This window comes from Helicoverpa zea, chromosome 1 (assembly GCF_022581195.2).
Source record: "Helicoverpa zea isolate HzStark_Cry1AcR chromosome 1, ilHelZeax1.1, whole genome shotgun sequence".
NCBI lineage: Eukaryota > Metazoa > Arthropoda > Insecta > Lepidoptera > Noctuidae > Helicoverpa > Helicoverpa zea.
In genome coordinates this window covers 13768476-13781528 of record NC_061452.1, presented here as the reverse complement: position 1 = coordinate 13781528, position 13053 = coordinate 13768476, and the positions used below count along the sequence as shown (strand labels likewise).

General features: G+C 39.7%; 2 protein-coding genes across 2 annotated transcripts; one reads left to right on the top strand and one right to left on the bottom strand.

Annotated features, from left to right (window-relative positions):
* Window positions 1–386: 386 nt before the first annotated feature.
* On the top strand, window positions 387–1553 carry LOC124629578 (the record flags this gene model as incomplete). The annotated part of the gene is made up of 1 exon (XM_047163054.1): window positions 387–1553. A coding segment is annotated over one exon (1167 nt), but the record flags the coding sequence as incomplete, so codon positions are not given.
* A 166-nt stretch (window positions 1554–1719) lies between these two features.
* Window positions 1720–12819, bottom strand: LOC124630586 (neuroglian-like). The gene is made up of 10 exons (XM_047164551.1): window positions 12608–12819; window positions 8425–8566; window positions 7987–8114; window positions 6329–6610; window positions 5786–6008; window positions 5460–5604; window positions 5051–5212; window positions 3527–4499; window positions 2157–2277; window positions 1720–1860 (listed from the first exon to the last, which is right to left on the bottom strand). Exons 1-9 carry the CDS (start codon window positions 12663–12665, stop codon window positions 2189–2191), a joined length of 2202 nt encoding a protein of 733 aa, XP_047020507.1. The 5' UTR covers window positions 12666–12819; the 3' UTR covers window positions 1720–1860; window positions 2157–2188.
* Between the last annotated feature and the right edge of the window lie 234 nt (window positions 12820–13053).

Sequence of the window (13053 nt, the reverse complement as noted above, 5' to 3'; positions counted from 1 at the left end):
AATCTGACGTTTTAAGTCATCATGTGCATTTAATTTTCAGAACTTTACAAAAATTACTGTCGTGATTGTTTTATTTTTGTTCTTATAACAGATATAAATCTATGAAGTGTATTGTTTCAAGTCTAAAAGGATTAAATAATAATTATTTTCCCTTCGCTTGCTACATCAATGATCATAAAAATATTGGAAGTTGAATACAATGGGTAAATGTGGCATCTACTTAAATAATGGTTTTAATTTCCTAAGCAGTCGATTTTCTTGGGTAACTTAAGCAAAATCATTATTGCCCTCAATATGTGACTGGCGTAATATGCGACTGCTGATTATTGAGGTTTCTTTTTATATGAGTTCTCCTACTCGGAGTGCAAAGCTGAGGGCGGAATTGAATAGTATTTAATAAATTGCTTCATTTCATTACAGGTGACCAAACTAATCATGCCCTTCGAGCCAGGCATAGCTATTACATACCTAGATGCACGGCGCACTCTGAAAACTGCTGTAAGTCGGAGGTCAATGTTGTCCTCCAAAAAGAGTATGTTTTACCGACCGGTTCTAGTAAACGCGACTTAAATGAACACGCCTCCTTTAGAAGTCTTGGAGAGTATTACAAGAAATATGAACATGATGAAGTGCCCGTTAAAGATTCCAACCATGAAGATTCAACTGTAGGCGACAAAGGATCTTTAACTAATTCGGAACTTGATAAATTAGAGTTGAAAATATTCAAGAACATGTCACAGGAACTACAAACTGAAAACTCGCTCACAAGTTTGGAGTCAAACATAAAATTTTTCAGAACGACTGTTCAAGAGATTTTTGATAATTTCTATGCAAGTATGCGTGACTTTGAAGTTTATAAAAAGAGATTTAACGAGATTCTTGCTAAAAATAAAGAGGACGCGTTAGCTGATATGGAAGAATTCATTAAAGATATGATACACCACATTATGTCTTCGGAAACTCTAATTTCTAATGAGAGCAAGAAATCGAATGACTTTGCGGCCATATCGTTTAAAGACAAAGAAACTCATATAAGCAGCTTCGACGACGACTCCAGCTTCGATACAACCACTATTTCTACGGCGGAACACCTGCATTCGGTAATAGAAGCCTACAAGAATGACAATTATCTCACGGATTCCACTTTGACTGATCGTTCTTCAAAACCAAAAAGTCGCTCTAACAAGGAAGAGATCTTCAATATTTATCTTTTAAGTGGAAACCCATGCGTACAAATTAAGATGAATGAACGAAACTTGCTATCGGAAATCAACATAAAAGAGCCTTTTCTAAGCTCAAGTGAAGGTAAACCTGTTGCATCTGCAGAGAACATGGAGAGGCTGGCTGCTAAGAAGCTGGAGCTGAAGAACTATGTCGAGCAACTACAGGACTATAACGCGCCCGATAGAGAAATACCTGTCAAGGTTTCCTACGCCAAGAAAAATATACACCTCAATGAGGACTTTTCCCATGACCGGGAAAATGAAAAATCATTTATGTCTAAACTTTGTAATTTTTTGTGCAGGAAATTCCGCAAAACTACGTATTCGTAATAAATTTTATATGAATATAAACTCGTGATTTAATTATTCAACAAATACTTTATTGTGGACTAGACAAAGAATAGAACAAGGAACAAAATCAAGACAATCCAAAATCTTCAAACTCGCCGCGTGCCGGGCGAGGAGGGCGGCGCGGAGCCGGCGCTGTGCTCGCTCTCCACGGACTCCACGTCCTTGTTGCTCTCCGTCTCTTGCGACGGCTGCTGCTCCTTTTTCTTCTTCTCTGGAGCGGCCTTTTTCTTTTTCCTCCTGCCGTTGACGCTGCCTTTTGGTCTGCCTCGGCGTTCGGTGTTGTGATCTGTAATTGATATATTTTTGTGTTTTATTTTTCGGTTTGTAAAAACATCGAACTTCGGATCTGGCAAAGATTACAGGTACGCGCATAAGACGCTCCGATCCTTTTGGATCTCAATGACTGAATCCCCCATTTAGCCGGTTGTTTAACAGGGGACGTTCTACCGCACACACAATAGTGAAAAATCCCGATACTATTAACTTATTGGAATGTTTTTTCCCAGTTTTCTTTCCCACTGAAGGTGTGAAGAAGCAAAACAAACTGAGATACGGGCAGGACGACGATGATGATAAACTTACGGAAGGTGGACTTGTCAACCCGCTGGCAGTCATTAGGGCAGTGGTCGCTGTGCTCGTCGGGGCCGAAGAGACACGGGCAGGCCTGCAGCTTGACGCAGACGCCGCGGCAGAACGACGACACCTGGCGAATGTACATTGTTGCATTACATTCAGCTCTGACATTGTGTATAATAATAAAGAAGAGGGTTGATGGAATCTAGACCTACCCATCGCATCGTAATAAGTCAACAGGTGTTCAGGCGGTGGTTAAGCAAAACCGATCCAAACCGGGCACCAGTAGCCCTGAGGAACTAAATCTCCTTCAGAGGATCAACTTCCTGGGAAAGACATGGTAACCTCACCATAAATATTTTCCCAAGAAAACCTGTCTAAAAATTCAGACTCTTAACATAGCGACGCAGGACGATCTGACTGACAATCGGCGCCATAGAGACCTAGAACTCTTAATAAATCGAGCTAAAACAAAGGTTATGGTGGTGGGGCAAAGTGGGAATCCTACCATGATTGACACACTCAACTAGGCCTTGTGTAGGAGTTTTACTTGTGCTCGGTGATCACTAATAAAGGGGTTAAGACGACGGATTGGTATCGCAAATAGTGCTATGCCCTAACTACAAAAGATCTTGACCAACCAAATCGCGGAAGACTAAGAAAGAGCTAATCGCTAGCCTCGTTTTCTCCATTTTTCTTTATGGTACGGAGACTACTTTCCTCAAAAATAAAATACAGCTAATATTTCTTCACAACAAACAAGATTGTTAGTTAAAACGAATAACGATTAATATAGATAGAGACTGATACCTAATAGCAACACTCACTATAGTGAATCGATGTAAAATCCGTACAAAAATATATACATCATATAATTAGGATTATTGCAAGAGGTAATGTTTATCGTTTCTTTGTTTCGTTAACCTTTGACCTTTTTGAGAAAAAAAAAATTGCGATAACCTTAAAGTACTAGCACTAGGGTATAATTTTTGTACCGTGATTTCTAGGTCACGGGTCAACTTCTCGTGTTTGAGAAAAAAACTCAAGTCTACAACATTATTTTATTAAAAGATCTGTGCTCATCATCAACATGTGTTTAGGTATAATATCTTTATTTGATAATAACGTGCTGTGTTTCAAATGTCCAATACGCTTTCAATAAAAGAGTTTTGTGCAAAAAGTAGCAATTACATTTTTATTTACGTCTTGTAATAAAAAAACACAGAAGATGTATACACAAACCTACTTAAAATACTACATAAATGCAACAATAGTATGACATCAACGTTCACTTCAACATAGGTAGGTATCCCTCCACAACAAGCTAAACATATTTTCTCTTCATCATACATAAAGGAGAGATATAAGGGAGGGCTTACCAATGGTAGTATCGACATCCTTGATCTCGCTGGCGCTGAAGTACTCTCCATCATGCGCCGTCAGCTTCACCTCGTACACCTGTCCCGGCTCCAAGCCCGTCAGGATCACGTAGTCATCATCCGTCACCTCGTTAGTCTTCGACCAGTCGGGGTGACCCTTCAGCTTGTACCACGCCACGAAGTGAGTGCCCGCGTGACCGTCCAACGAAGGAATCCAACGAACCAAGATATGGGCAGTCCCCTCCTTAGCAGGCAGTGTGCTCGTCTCAAACTGTGGAATGTCTGGCTTGACCTTCTCAACTGATTTCGTCGATTGCTCCACGTAATACTTGTCACCTTCCCCAGCCTTGGTCTTTGCTCTGATTTCAATACGGTACCTGGTGTTGGGTTCGAGTCCAGCCAACTTTGCGTGGTCGAACTTAGGGTCGATTTCCTTCTTCCTTTCTTGCGTGGGTCCTAGAGAAGTACCGGTGACTTTTTGGTAGTAGATATTATATCCGGTGAGGACTCCGTTTTCATCTATAGGTTTTTCCCACTTGAGCAGCATCGCTGATGACCCGATGGGGTACGCTTCGAATGACTTGACAGTGCCGGGTTTGTCTTCAGGGGTGTGGAAACTGAGGGTGTCGCTAGGTGGTCCGATGAAGCGTCCATTGTATACTAAGATCCTGACGTTATTCTTCTTGAAGGGCTTGAACTCGCTGACTAGAGCGCTCGAAGCGTCGGCTTTGACCAATATTTCCTTGAGGCTATCTTCCTCTCCATCCACCCAGGTCTGTATCTTGTACCCCTTGAAGTGTCCTTGCACGGACTCGGGCGGCACGGGGTTCCAGTTGAGGAGTGCGGTGGTGCCGGTGGTGACCTGCACGAGGGTGAAGTTCTGCGGCGCCTGCAGGGGCACATCCTCGCCCGACCAGCCGATCACTTCCATGGGAGTCACGTTGGATTTACCCTTACAGTTCACTGCAGTTACCTGGGGGATTAAATGATTCAATTAAATGTTATGAATAATCACAGGCAATTTATGACATTTTTTTATTGTTACTGAGTTCACAAGTATTACAGGTTATAACCATACAGTTGTAAAATGTACTCGATTGGTCGACATGGGCGAAAGAACAATGTCAGACGTCCATAGTAACTTAAGCTCAATAAAAATATTTCATGTACAGTGAAAATTCTTACAGTTTTTTGTGTAGTTTAATGTCAGAAGCTTTTCTATGTTTTCCACTTTTGCATTGAACTTCTCAAAACCAAATTATTCCAAATTATTAAAACGAAAAACCTGAACTCGATAAACAAAATAATTACTTATTAAAATGATATTTTTTTTTGGAAAAGTCTAGATAACAATTAAATATTTTATAAGAAGTTAGTATTTTATATTTAAATTGTTCTATTAAAGAACTTTGTGTCCGTGAGAATTTAGTTTTAAAAGTTGATTGGGTGGGCCGAAACCTGACATTGTTCTTTCGGTTGTTTAAAAAATGGAATGCAGTGCTTAATAAAAATGATTATTGTTACCTTAATTTTGTAAGGCATGAAGGTGGGTGTGTTGGTGACGACGTACTGCGTCTGCTGCCAGTCGTGGACCTGCTCTTCCACCCAGGGTTGACCATCAATGTTGGGGCGCCACGTCACCAGGTAGTAGAACCCGGGACCGTTGTGCTCGATTTGGGGCATTTTCTGAAAAATAATCATGCCAATGGAGAAATGGCATTTTTTTTTATGAAGTGATTCGGAGACCGGAGAATTAAAATGCTCTTCATTATAATGTAAGATAATCTGGTGGACAAGAGATGTTTAAGCCGGAGCGAATGCTAATCTATGAAATTATTTCAGAGAGAGAACAACGAAATAATGCTCTTGCTTTGGCACTAAGTTCTTCTAATACTACGCAGCAATGTATAAATAATTTAGTGAAGATATGTACCTCCCAAGAGATGACCATGTTGGTGGGGTCGGAGCCCTCGCCGACGACGTTGTCGGGGTTCTTGTAGGGCACGTCGGGCTGCGTGCTGCACACCTCGGAGTGCGACGACGGAGTGGACGGCCCGATCTTGTTCCACGCGCTCACTCTGCAATCAAGTACATTCTTATGTAGAGGCAAATGAATCCCTTATACTGAGTGCGAGGGATGTGCATTTCAAGGCAGCGGACAGAGCAAATTGGTCAGTCACTCGGTATTGAACACTGCTTTTCATCTGATTGTCGGCAGTGCCGGGTGTCGCAGGATGCTGATGATATAGCGACAGTTACCTGAAGGTATAGTTAGCCCAGGGACTGAGCTGGACGGTCCAGTATGTGTAGAAGGCTGGCACGTTGACGCCGGCCGTGTACCAGGTGTCGGGCGTGAAGGTGGTGTTGTATTGTATGGAGTAGCGCAGGATGGGAGCTCGGTTATCGCCCATGGGGTGCCAGTGCAAAGTGGCGGTACGCTCGTTGCATTTCACGCCTTCCAGTTGCGGGGGGTTTGGCTTATCTGGAATTTGCCAATAACAAGCCAACAATAAGTATGGAAAGTAAGAACTATAATTGTCTACGCCGGAACGATAAGGCGAGAAACGGAACGCAGCTTACGCGTGGGCGACGGAACGCGAGGGGTTGTGGCCGGTACCAAAAGGCAACTTATTGCTTGGAATACCCAATAAAATTACGAAATATATGGAAGTGTTCACATATTCTCCCCCGGGGAAAAGCAGGAGAGATGTTAGGTCGACATGATGATCCGTCCAGAGCAACTATCTTATCACAAGTAATTTTGGCAATTAGCCAAATAATGCAGTATGTAGAAAAACTCACCCTGTACAGTAAGCGTAGCCTTCGCCCTAGCTTCATCAATGGCCGTTTTCGCAATACAAGTATACTCTCCCGCGTCCAGCTCCGTGGTATCAGAGATCTGCAGAGAATAATCGTAAGACATGTGGAACCGCGGCTGATTCTCGAAGTCGATCTGCTGGCCGTCTTTCAGCCAAATGATCTGAAGCTCGAGCGAGTCGTCCGCGTTCGCGTTGCAACGGAATGTGGCGGAGGAACCCGCTGCTACTTCATAGTTTTCCGGCCTGTCGGTGATTATTGTGCGTTCTGGGGTGATAAGGTGTTTTGGATATTAGGTACCTACTCAAAATTATTTTAGGTTGTAAGGTTTTTCTGTCTGAAACATAACTTACGCAAGTCGGACTAAAAATGCCTTACAGTTGTAATAGCGTAGGGATTAAAAAAGATATATACTGGGTGTCCCATAAGTCCTTTGAAATCTAAATTTCGAATAAAATTTAAATGTCGCGCGGGAATGGCATGCGGGGTGCGGGGATAGCATCAACGGTCTTTCGGAATTCATTCGCCATGGAAAGTTTTACCGGAGCGGACCGTGGTTTTTGTGTGCTTGATTTTTATCACATCAATGATTCGGCCACCATTGCGCGGCGTAAATTTAGAGAGTATCGCAATTTGCGCTCGTTTAATGACTGTCCCAGTGTTCAAACGGTTAAAAATTGGGTTCAACAGTTCGAGGTGACTGGATCTACAATTTTATTTTGTTGAATAAACAACAATCGGGCCGCCCAAGGACATCACGGACGGAAGACAACATCGACGTAGTGCAAGAGTCAGTTCGTGAAAATCCTACTCAATCCATTCGTAAGCGTTCCAATGCATTAAATACACCCAGATCGACGTTACAGCGCATTTTAAAGAAAGTGTTACAATGATGTTTGTTTACCATAAAAATTAAGAGATGAATTCGGGATACGTGTCCATTAATTCTACCTATAGACTTAATTGTATTTTGTGTTTTTCGGAGAACTACACTGTTATAGATATACCTACAACCTTAAGCCACGTATTCACTGGGAAACAATGTTTCAGATACACAGTTTCTGAAACATCACGTAGATGTATACAGCAACAATGTTTCGGAAATTCTGCCGTCCACATCGTCCACAGAAACAAAATTATATGTTTCTGAAACAAAATTATTTGTTTCAGAAACACGTATATTTTGTTTCTGAAACAGTGTTTATAAACAATTGTTTCTCAGTGAATACATGGCTTTACAAGCTACAAATAGTAACGTAACCTTTTGTTTTGATACAACTAACGCTTTTCTAGAAATATCCCTGAGGTGATCTGGTCACACAAAAAGATACGCCGCGCAATGGTGGCCGAATCATTGTTGTGATAAAACTCACGCACACAAAAACCACGGTCCGCTCCAGTAAAACTTTCCATGGCGAATGAATTCCGAAAGACCGTTGATGCTATCCCCGCACCCCGCATGCCATTCCCGCGCGCCATTTAAAATTTTATTCGAAATTTAGATTTCAAAGGACTTACGGAACACCCAGTACTAGTAAAATAAAACTTTCAGTTGGGCCAGCAGCAATTACGTCAAAAGTTGAATATATATATATTTTCCAGTGTTTGAAAAGAAAAAGGTTAACCTCTATTTAAATACTTACTCTTAACATCAAGTAATACGGAAGCGGATGCCGCTCCGAACTTGTTCATTGCATAGCACTGGTAGTTGCCCGAGTCGGGGTACGATGCATAGTGGATCACCAGGTCGCCGTCAGCAGTTATGTTGTACCTGGACAAGGACACAGTATAGGAAATGGATAACAATAGGTTGATATTTCATCAATAAATACTACTTACAGTAACGAGATTATTTGATAAGTCTATTCTAACTACACAGCATAGGTGGGCACAGGTAAACAAAAGGTTAACTCCGTTAGTAATATTCTCTAGCCTTTTTTAGACTGTGGTTTGTTCCATATTACAAATTCAGAAATGTCTCGTTAGAAGACATTTTCGATTCTTAACCTTAGGTACCTATATACGGATCTCCACCGCCTGGAAGATAGACTTACTAGACTATGGCATTCGAGAATACTTACTTCCGACCAGTAACCTCAGCATAATCCTTCATCCATTTGACGATCGGCTTCGGGTCTCCAAACACTCTGCACTTGAGCACAGCCTCGGAGCCATCCACGATGGCGAGGTTCTCTGGTCCCTCCGTGATTTCTGGCTTGAGTGCTGCATACAAATAATAGAATGTTACAAAAGCTCTGTAGTGATTGCCCAGGAAATCAATAGTCATATCTAATCCATAAAATTAAAGTGCAACAGGTTTAGTTCAGTGTTCTACTTGCAGAGACATTATCTATACTAATATTATAAAGAGGAAAACTTTGTTTGCATCCTCAAAAGCAGAACCAGCGAAACCTGTCCAATTCCGAGAAAAACTGAGCTTCAAGCTCTACCATCCAAAAACGGGACGAATGCTTCTGAAAATCGATCTCGAGGAGTTTAATCACTACTCGGTCCTGAATGTCCGTTACCGTTACAGCCTTTTTATCGTCCCACTGCTGGGCACAGGCCTCCTCTCACACGGAGAAGGATTGAGCATTAATCACCACGCTTGCTCAATGCGGGTTGGTGATTTCAGACTTAATAGTCCAGGTTTCCTCAAGATGTTTTCCTTCACCTTTTTATCAGCCATTGGTGTCTAAGATATACTTAGAAAGTACGTACAAACTTAGAAAAGTTGCATTGGTACTTGCCTGACCTGGAATCGAACCCACACCCTCATACTCGAGAGCTTGGTTCTTTACCCACTAGGCCACCACGACGGTCCTGAATATGTTAACATAATATTATTATATGAAAAAAATATGCGAGCGAAAAGAACCAACTGCATATTTCATAATTTTGAATTTCAAAATATTTCACGTAGTTTTGAACAAACAGATCGTAAACAGCCCTCGCGCCCGAGGCTCGTTCACTATGATTTTGCGATTACGGATATCTGCAATTCTGGCTCTACCGTGAAGAACCGGGGCCGGATTCTCCTAAGTTAATGTTGTCAAAATCGAATAGAAATTGAATCGCAATATGATCGCAATAGCAGTTTTAACCTTATCGGGCATTCTGCTACTAATATAAGACCAATCGTATTCCAATGACATTCGATTGGTTTGCGATTGGTCTGCTATTTTTGTGATTTTGGTCTATACGGTAGTTTGCTGTACAATCATTTTGCAATCGTAGGTAAATCATTTGCAGACAAAATGATTCATTATTGAATGACAGAAAAGGATAAAAACGTTTATTTCAAAGAAAAAAATGCGGAATGTCACATACGCTTCAATCGTAATCGAGTCGGGATTGGATCGCAGTCGAACCGAGTCGAACGTGAATCGTATGACGCTTAAGTAAAATTAGGAGAATCCGGCCCCCGGTTTTACTTAAATGTTATGTAATCGATAGCGTCTTTGTGTATTTTTTTTATCTGTTGGGTACAAAAACTGTTAGGTAAATAATGTCTTATCTAACATTGTAGCAACAAAAAGAAGGAATCTTCCACTGACATTATCTCGTATTATGATTTCACTAATTAAAGTTTAGATATTAATTAACACTAATATTACTTTTCAATATCTAAGAAAACGATATAAACTACTTTTATCGAATAATGCCTATAAGCAACATGATCGAATAATGTCACAGGCTTCCCGTCTGATTCCTTGAAGCGAAAGGTCACCTGCCATCTTACAAGATTTTTTGACCGATTTTTTGTAGGACCTGTGCAAAAAATCGGCCGCCGATTAATTACACTGGTCAACAGCATTTTTGGTGCAAAGGTGAAATATATTATTTCTTATAGATTATTTGATACGTAATCGAAGTCCAGAACATAAAGTTGCACTAGCACGTAGGGATTTAGAGATATACCCCTCCTAAAGTACCAAAAACGCGTTTTTTAACGATATTTGACGATTTTTTTGAAAGACAGCAAAATTGTTTTTTAGTTTCTATCTATAGCATTATATAGTACTACTCTTCCCGATTAAATTTCATTTTTATTTCGAACGCTAAGAGTTTAAATTTTCATGAAATATGTATACAGCTACGATAGTTCGATCTTCCCTACATTTTATTTGGCCTGTTAGTATGAAAAAGCTCCACTTTAGTTATAAAATGGTATATATTAGGAAATAAAACTCGCAAAAATATAAATTAAAATGGGGTTAATGCGGGGAAAGTAGTACTATATAATGCTTTAGTTAGAAATTCCTATATAATTCTTCTGTCCCCAAAAAATTACATCAAATTTCATAAAAAAACGCGTTTTTGGTACTTTAGGAGGGGTATATCTCTAAATCCCTACGTGCTAGTGCAACTTTATGTTCTGGACTCCGATTACGTGTCAAATATTCTACAAGAAATTGTATATTTCACCTTTGCACCAAAAAAAATATTTTAATTTGTTGACCAGTGTTATCGGACGAGGGCGGGCGGCCTTAGAGCTCAAGTTTAACAACAACATAAAAATCAGTTTTCTTAAAAAAAATGTTTTCTATGAATTTTCATATTCAATTTCGTAATAAAACAAATTTTTTTTTTACTGATGTTTTTGTTGTTGGAGAAAATGGTCCTTAACTACTGTCCTTAACTGTTCGTGACATTTTTACTGATATTATGTGTTGTGTGTAATTTGAAAACAGGGAGGTATTTGTGTAGGTTGAGATTTAAAATTATATCTAATTAACTTTAAATTGTAAAATAAAGTACCTAAGTTATCATTTCTTGACCTATCCTGACATTTTTATCTTAAAGTGCTTGGTTACATCATCATTTATTTTAGTCATTTTGATAACTTAGAAGTTAGATTATAGTTTTAATGATTTTTTAGAATTATTGATTTCTTATGACTTAAGGCATTCCCAACCATTGGCTCGAATTGTTTTTTGTATATCAAAAAACACTATGCAATAATAACTAAATTGGTTGTCTTGTCTATCATAGGTCATTCATAAAATAGTATAAGTCAGTTGGGTAATTGTAAATGTCAAGGTGCTAACGTAGTATTGTTAGGTCAGTGTTTTAGCACCAATTTACTCCTACTGCTTAGTTTTTATGATGTCATACTGTTTAAATATAACGATACCTACAAGGCACATTTTTACACAACAACTAATAAGAACTTTTTTTCTAACTATTGTCCACATAGATCCACTAAATAAATGTATGTGTAAAAATTCAATTAAAAAAAAACAACTAAAACCAGGCTTTTAAAAAGTACAAGATAATTCGGACCTTAAGGGGACCGTTCAGACAGACCGGCTTGGAGAGCATCGGCGCGTATTTTTCTTTTCACACAGACCGGAATCGGCTCCAGTCGGCAGAATTTCTTACATACATAGTTAGTTACATACAAGTAGGGCTGCCATCTCAAACGCCCAATACGGACAAACATTTAAAAAACCCGGATATTTGGCATAAATCGCATATTTTCCCCGGACGAAGACGAAATGAACAATTAAAACCAAACAAGACCTAATTTTTTATCCATTTACTATTACCATTTAAAAAATATATTAATGTCGAGGACTAAACTAGAATGAAAGCGCCTACCTGCTATATAGCAGGTATACCTACAGCATCAATACAAGAAAGCGCGAGCGAAGCATGCGCGACAATTTTTTTTCAGGTCGAGGCCTAAAAGTAGATGAAAGCGCTTTCTTGCTATATCAGTATAAATAAAGAAAGCGCGAAATTTTTTTCAGGTCAGAGACAAAACTTATGAAAAGTGTTTGCACGCAGAAAAGGGCGCGTAATTTGTATTACTTATTAATTATAGCGGCATCAGCAACACAACTTCTGTGAAAATTCCAGGGTTCATGAGATACAGCATGTTGTTAACCTGGACAGCGGATTCTTAGTATCAGGGTCCCGTTTTCTCCTTTTTGCCCCATGACCCTCCTCCTGGATCCGTCCTTGTGTCCGGGCGAAATTCGAGATGGCAGCCCTACTCATAGTGCCCCAAAGAGCTTATTAAACTTTACTAAATTTAGCTTTCTAAATGATTTAATGAAACCTATCTTCCTAAATGCGATTACAATTGACTGAATTTAGTAACTGCATCGTTTAGACGACTGAATTTAGTCAAGTGTAATAAGCCCTTAAGCGTAATTCCAACTTCTACACACCGCTCCTGTATAATGTAGTGAATGTGTAATGTAGTTTTTATTCGCTATATTTTATTACATTGGTATTGTTGTAATTAATACTCACATAACACCGCCGAACATGATAGTAACGCGATGAAATAAAATGTGTTTGTTGTACCCATTGTCACAGGTTTCTTACTTTGTAGTACTCGTGTATCTAACAAGAAATAAAATAAATCACTTTAAAATTTATTTAAACACATTTCTCCGGCACACATGTTAACCGCACTCGATGACCTAATCCGAATAAAGCTTGGACAGCGAGAAGGCCTAACTTGAATCCACTCGACTTGAATTATCTCTAACTCGGGTTCGAAAACCGAAATTATCCGAATGGAGCCGACATCGAGCGAAGTTTGCCTATTATATTATTTAAAGAGTGAGACTATATTAATTTAAGTCGTGGTGGCCTAGTGGGCAAAGAACCAACCTCTCGAGTATGAGGGCGCGGGTTCGATTCCAGGTCAGACAAGTACAATGCAACTTTTCTAAGTTTGTATGTACTTTCTA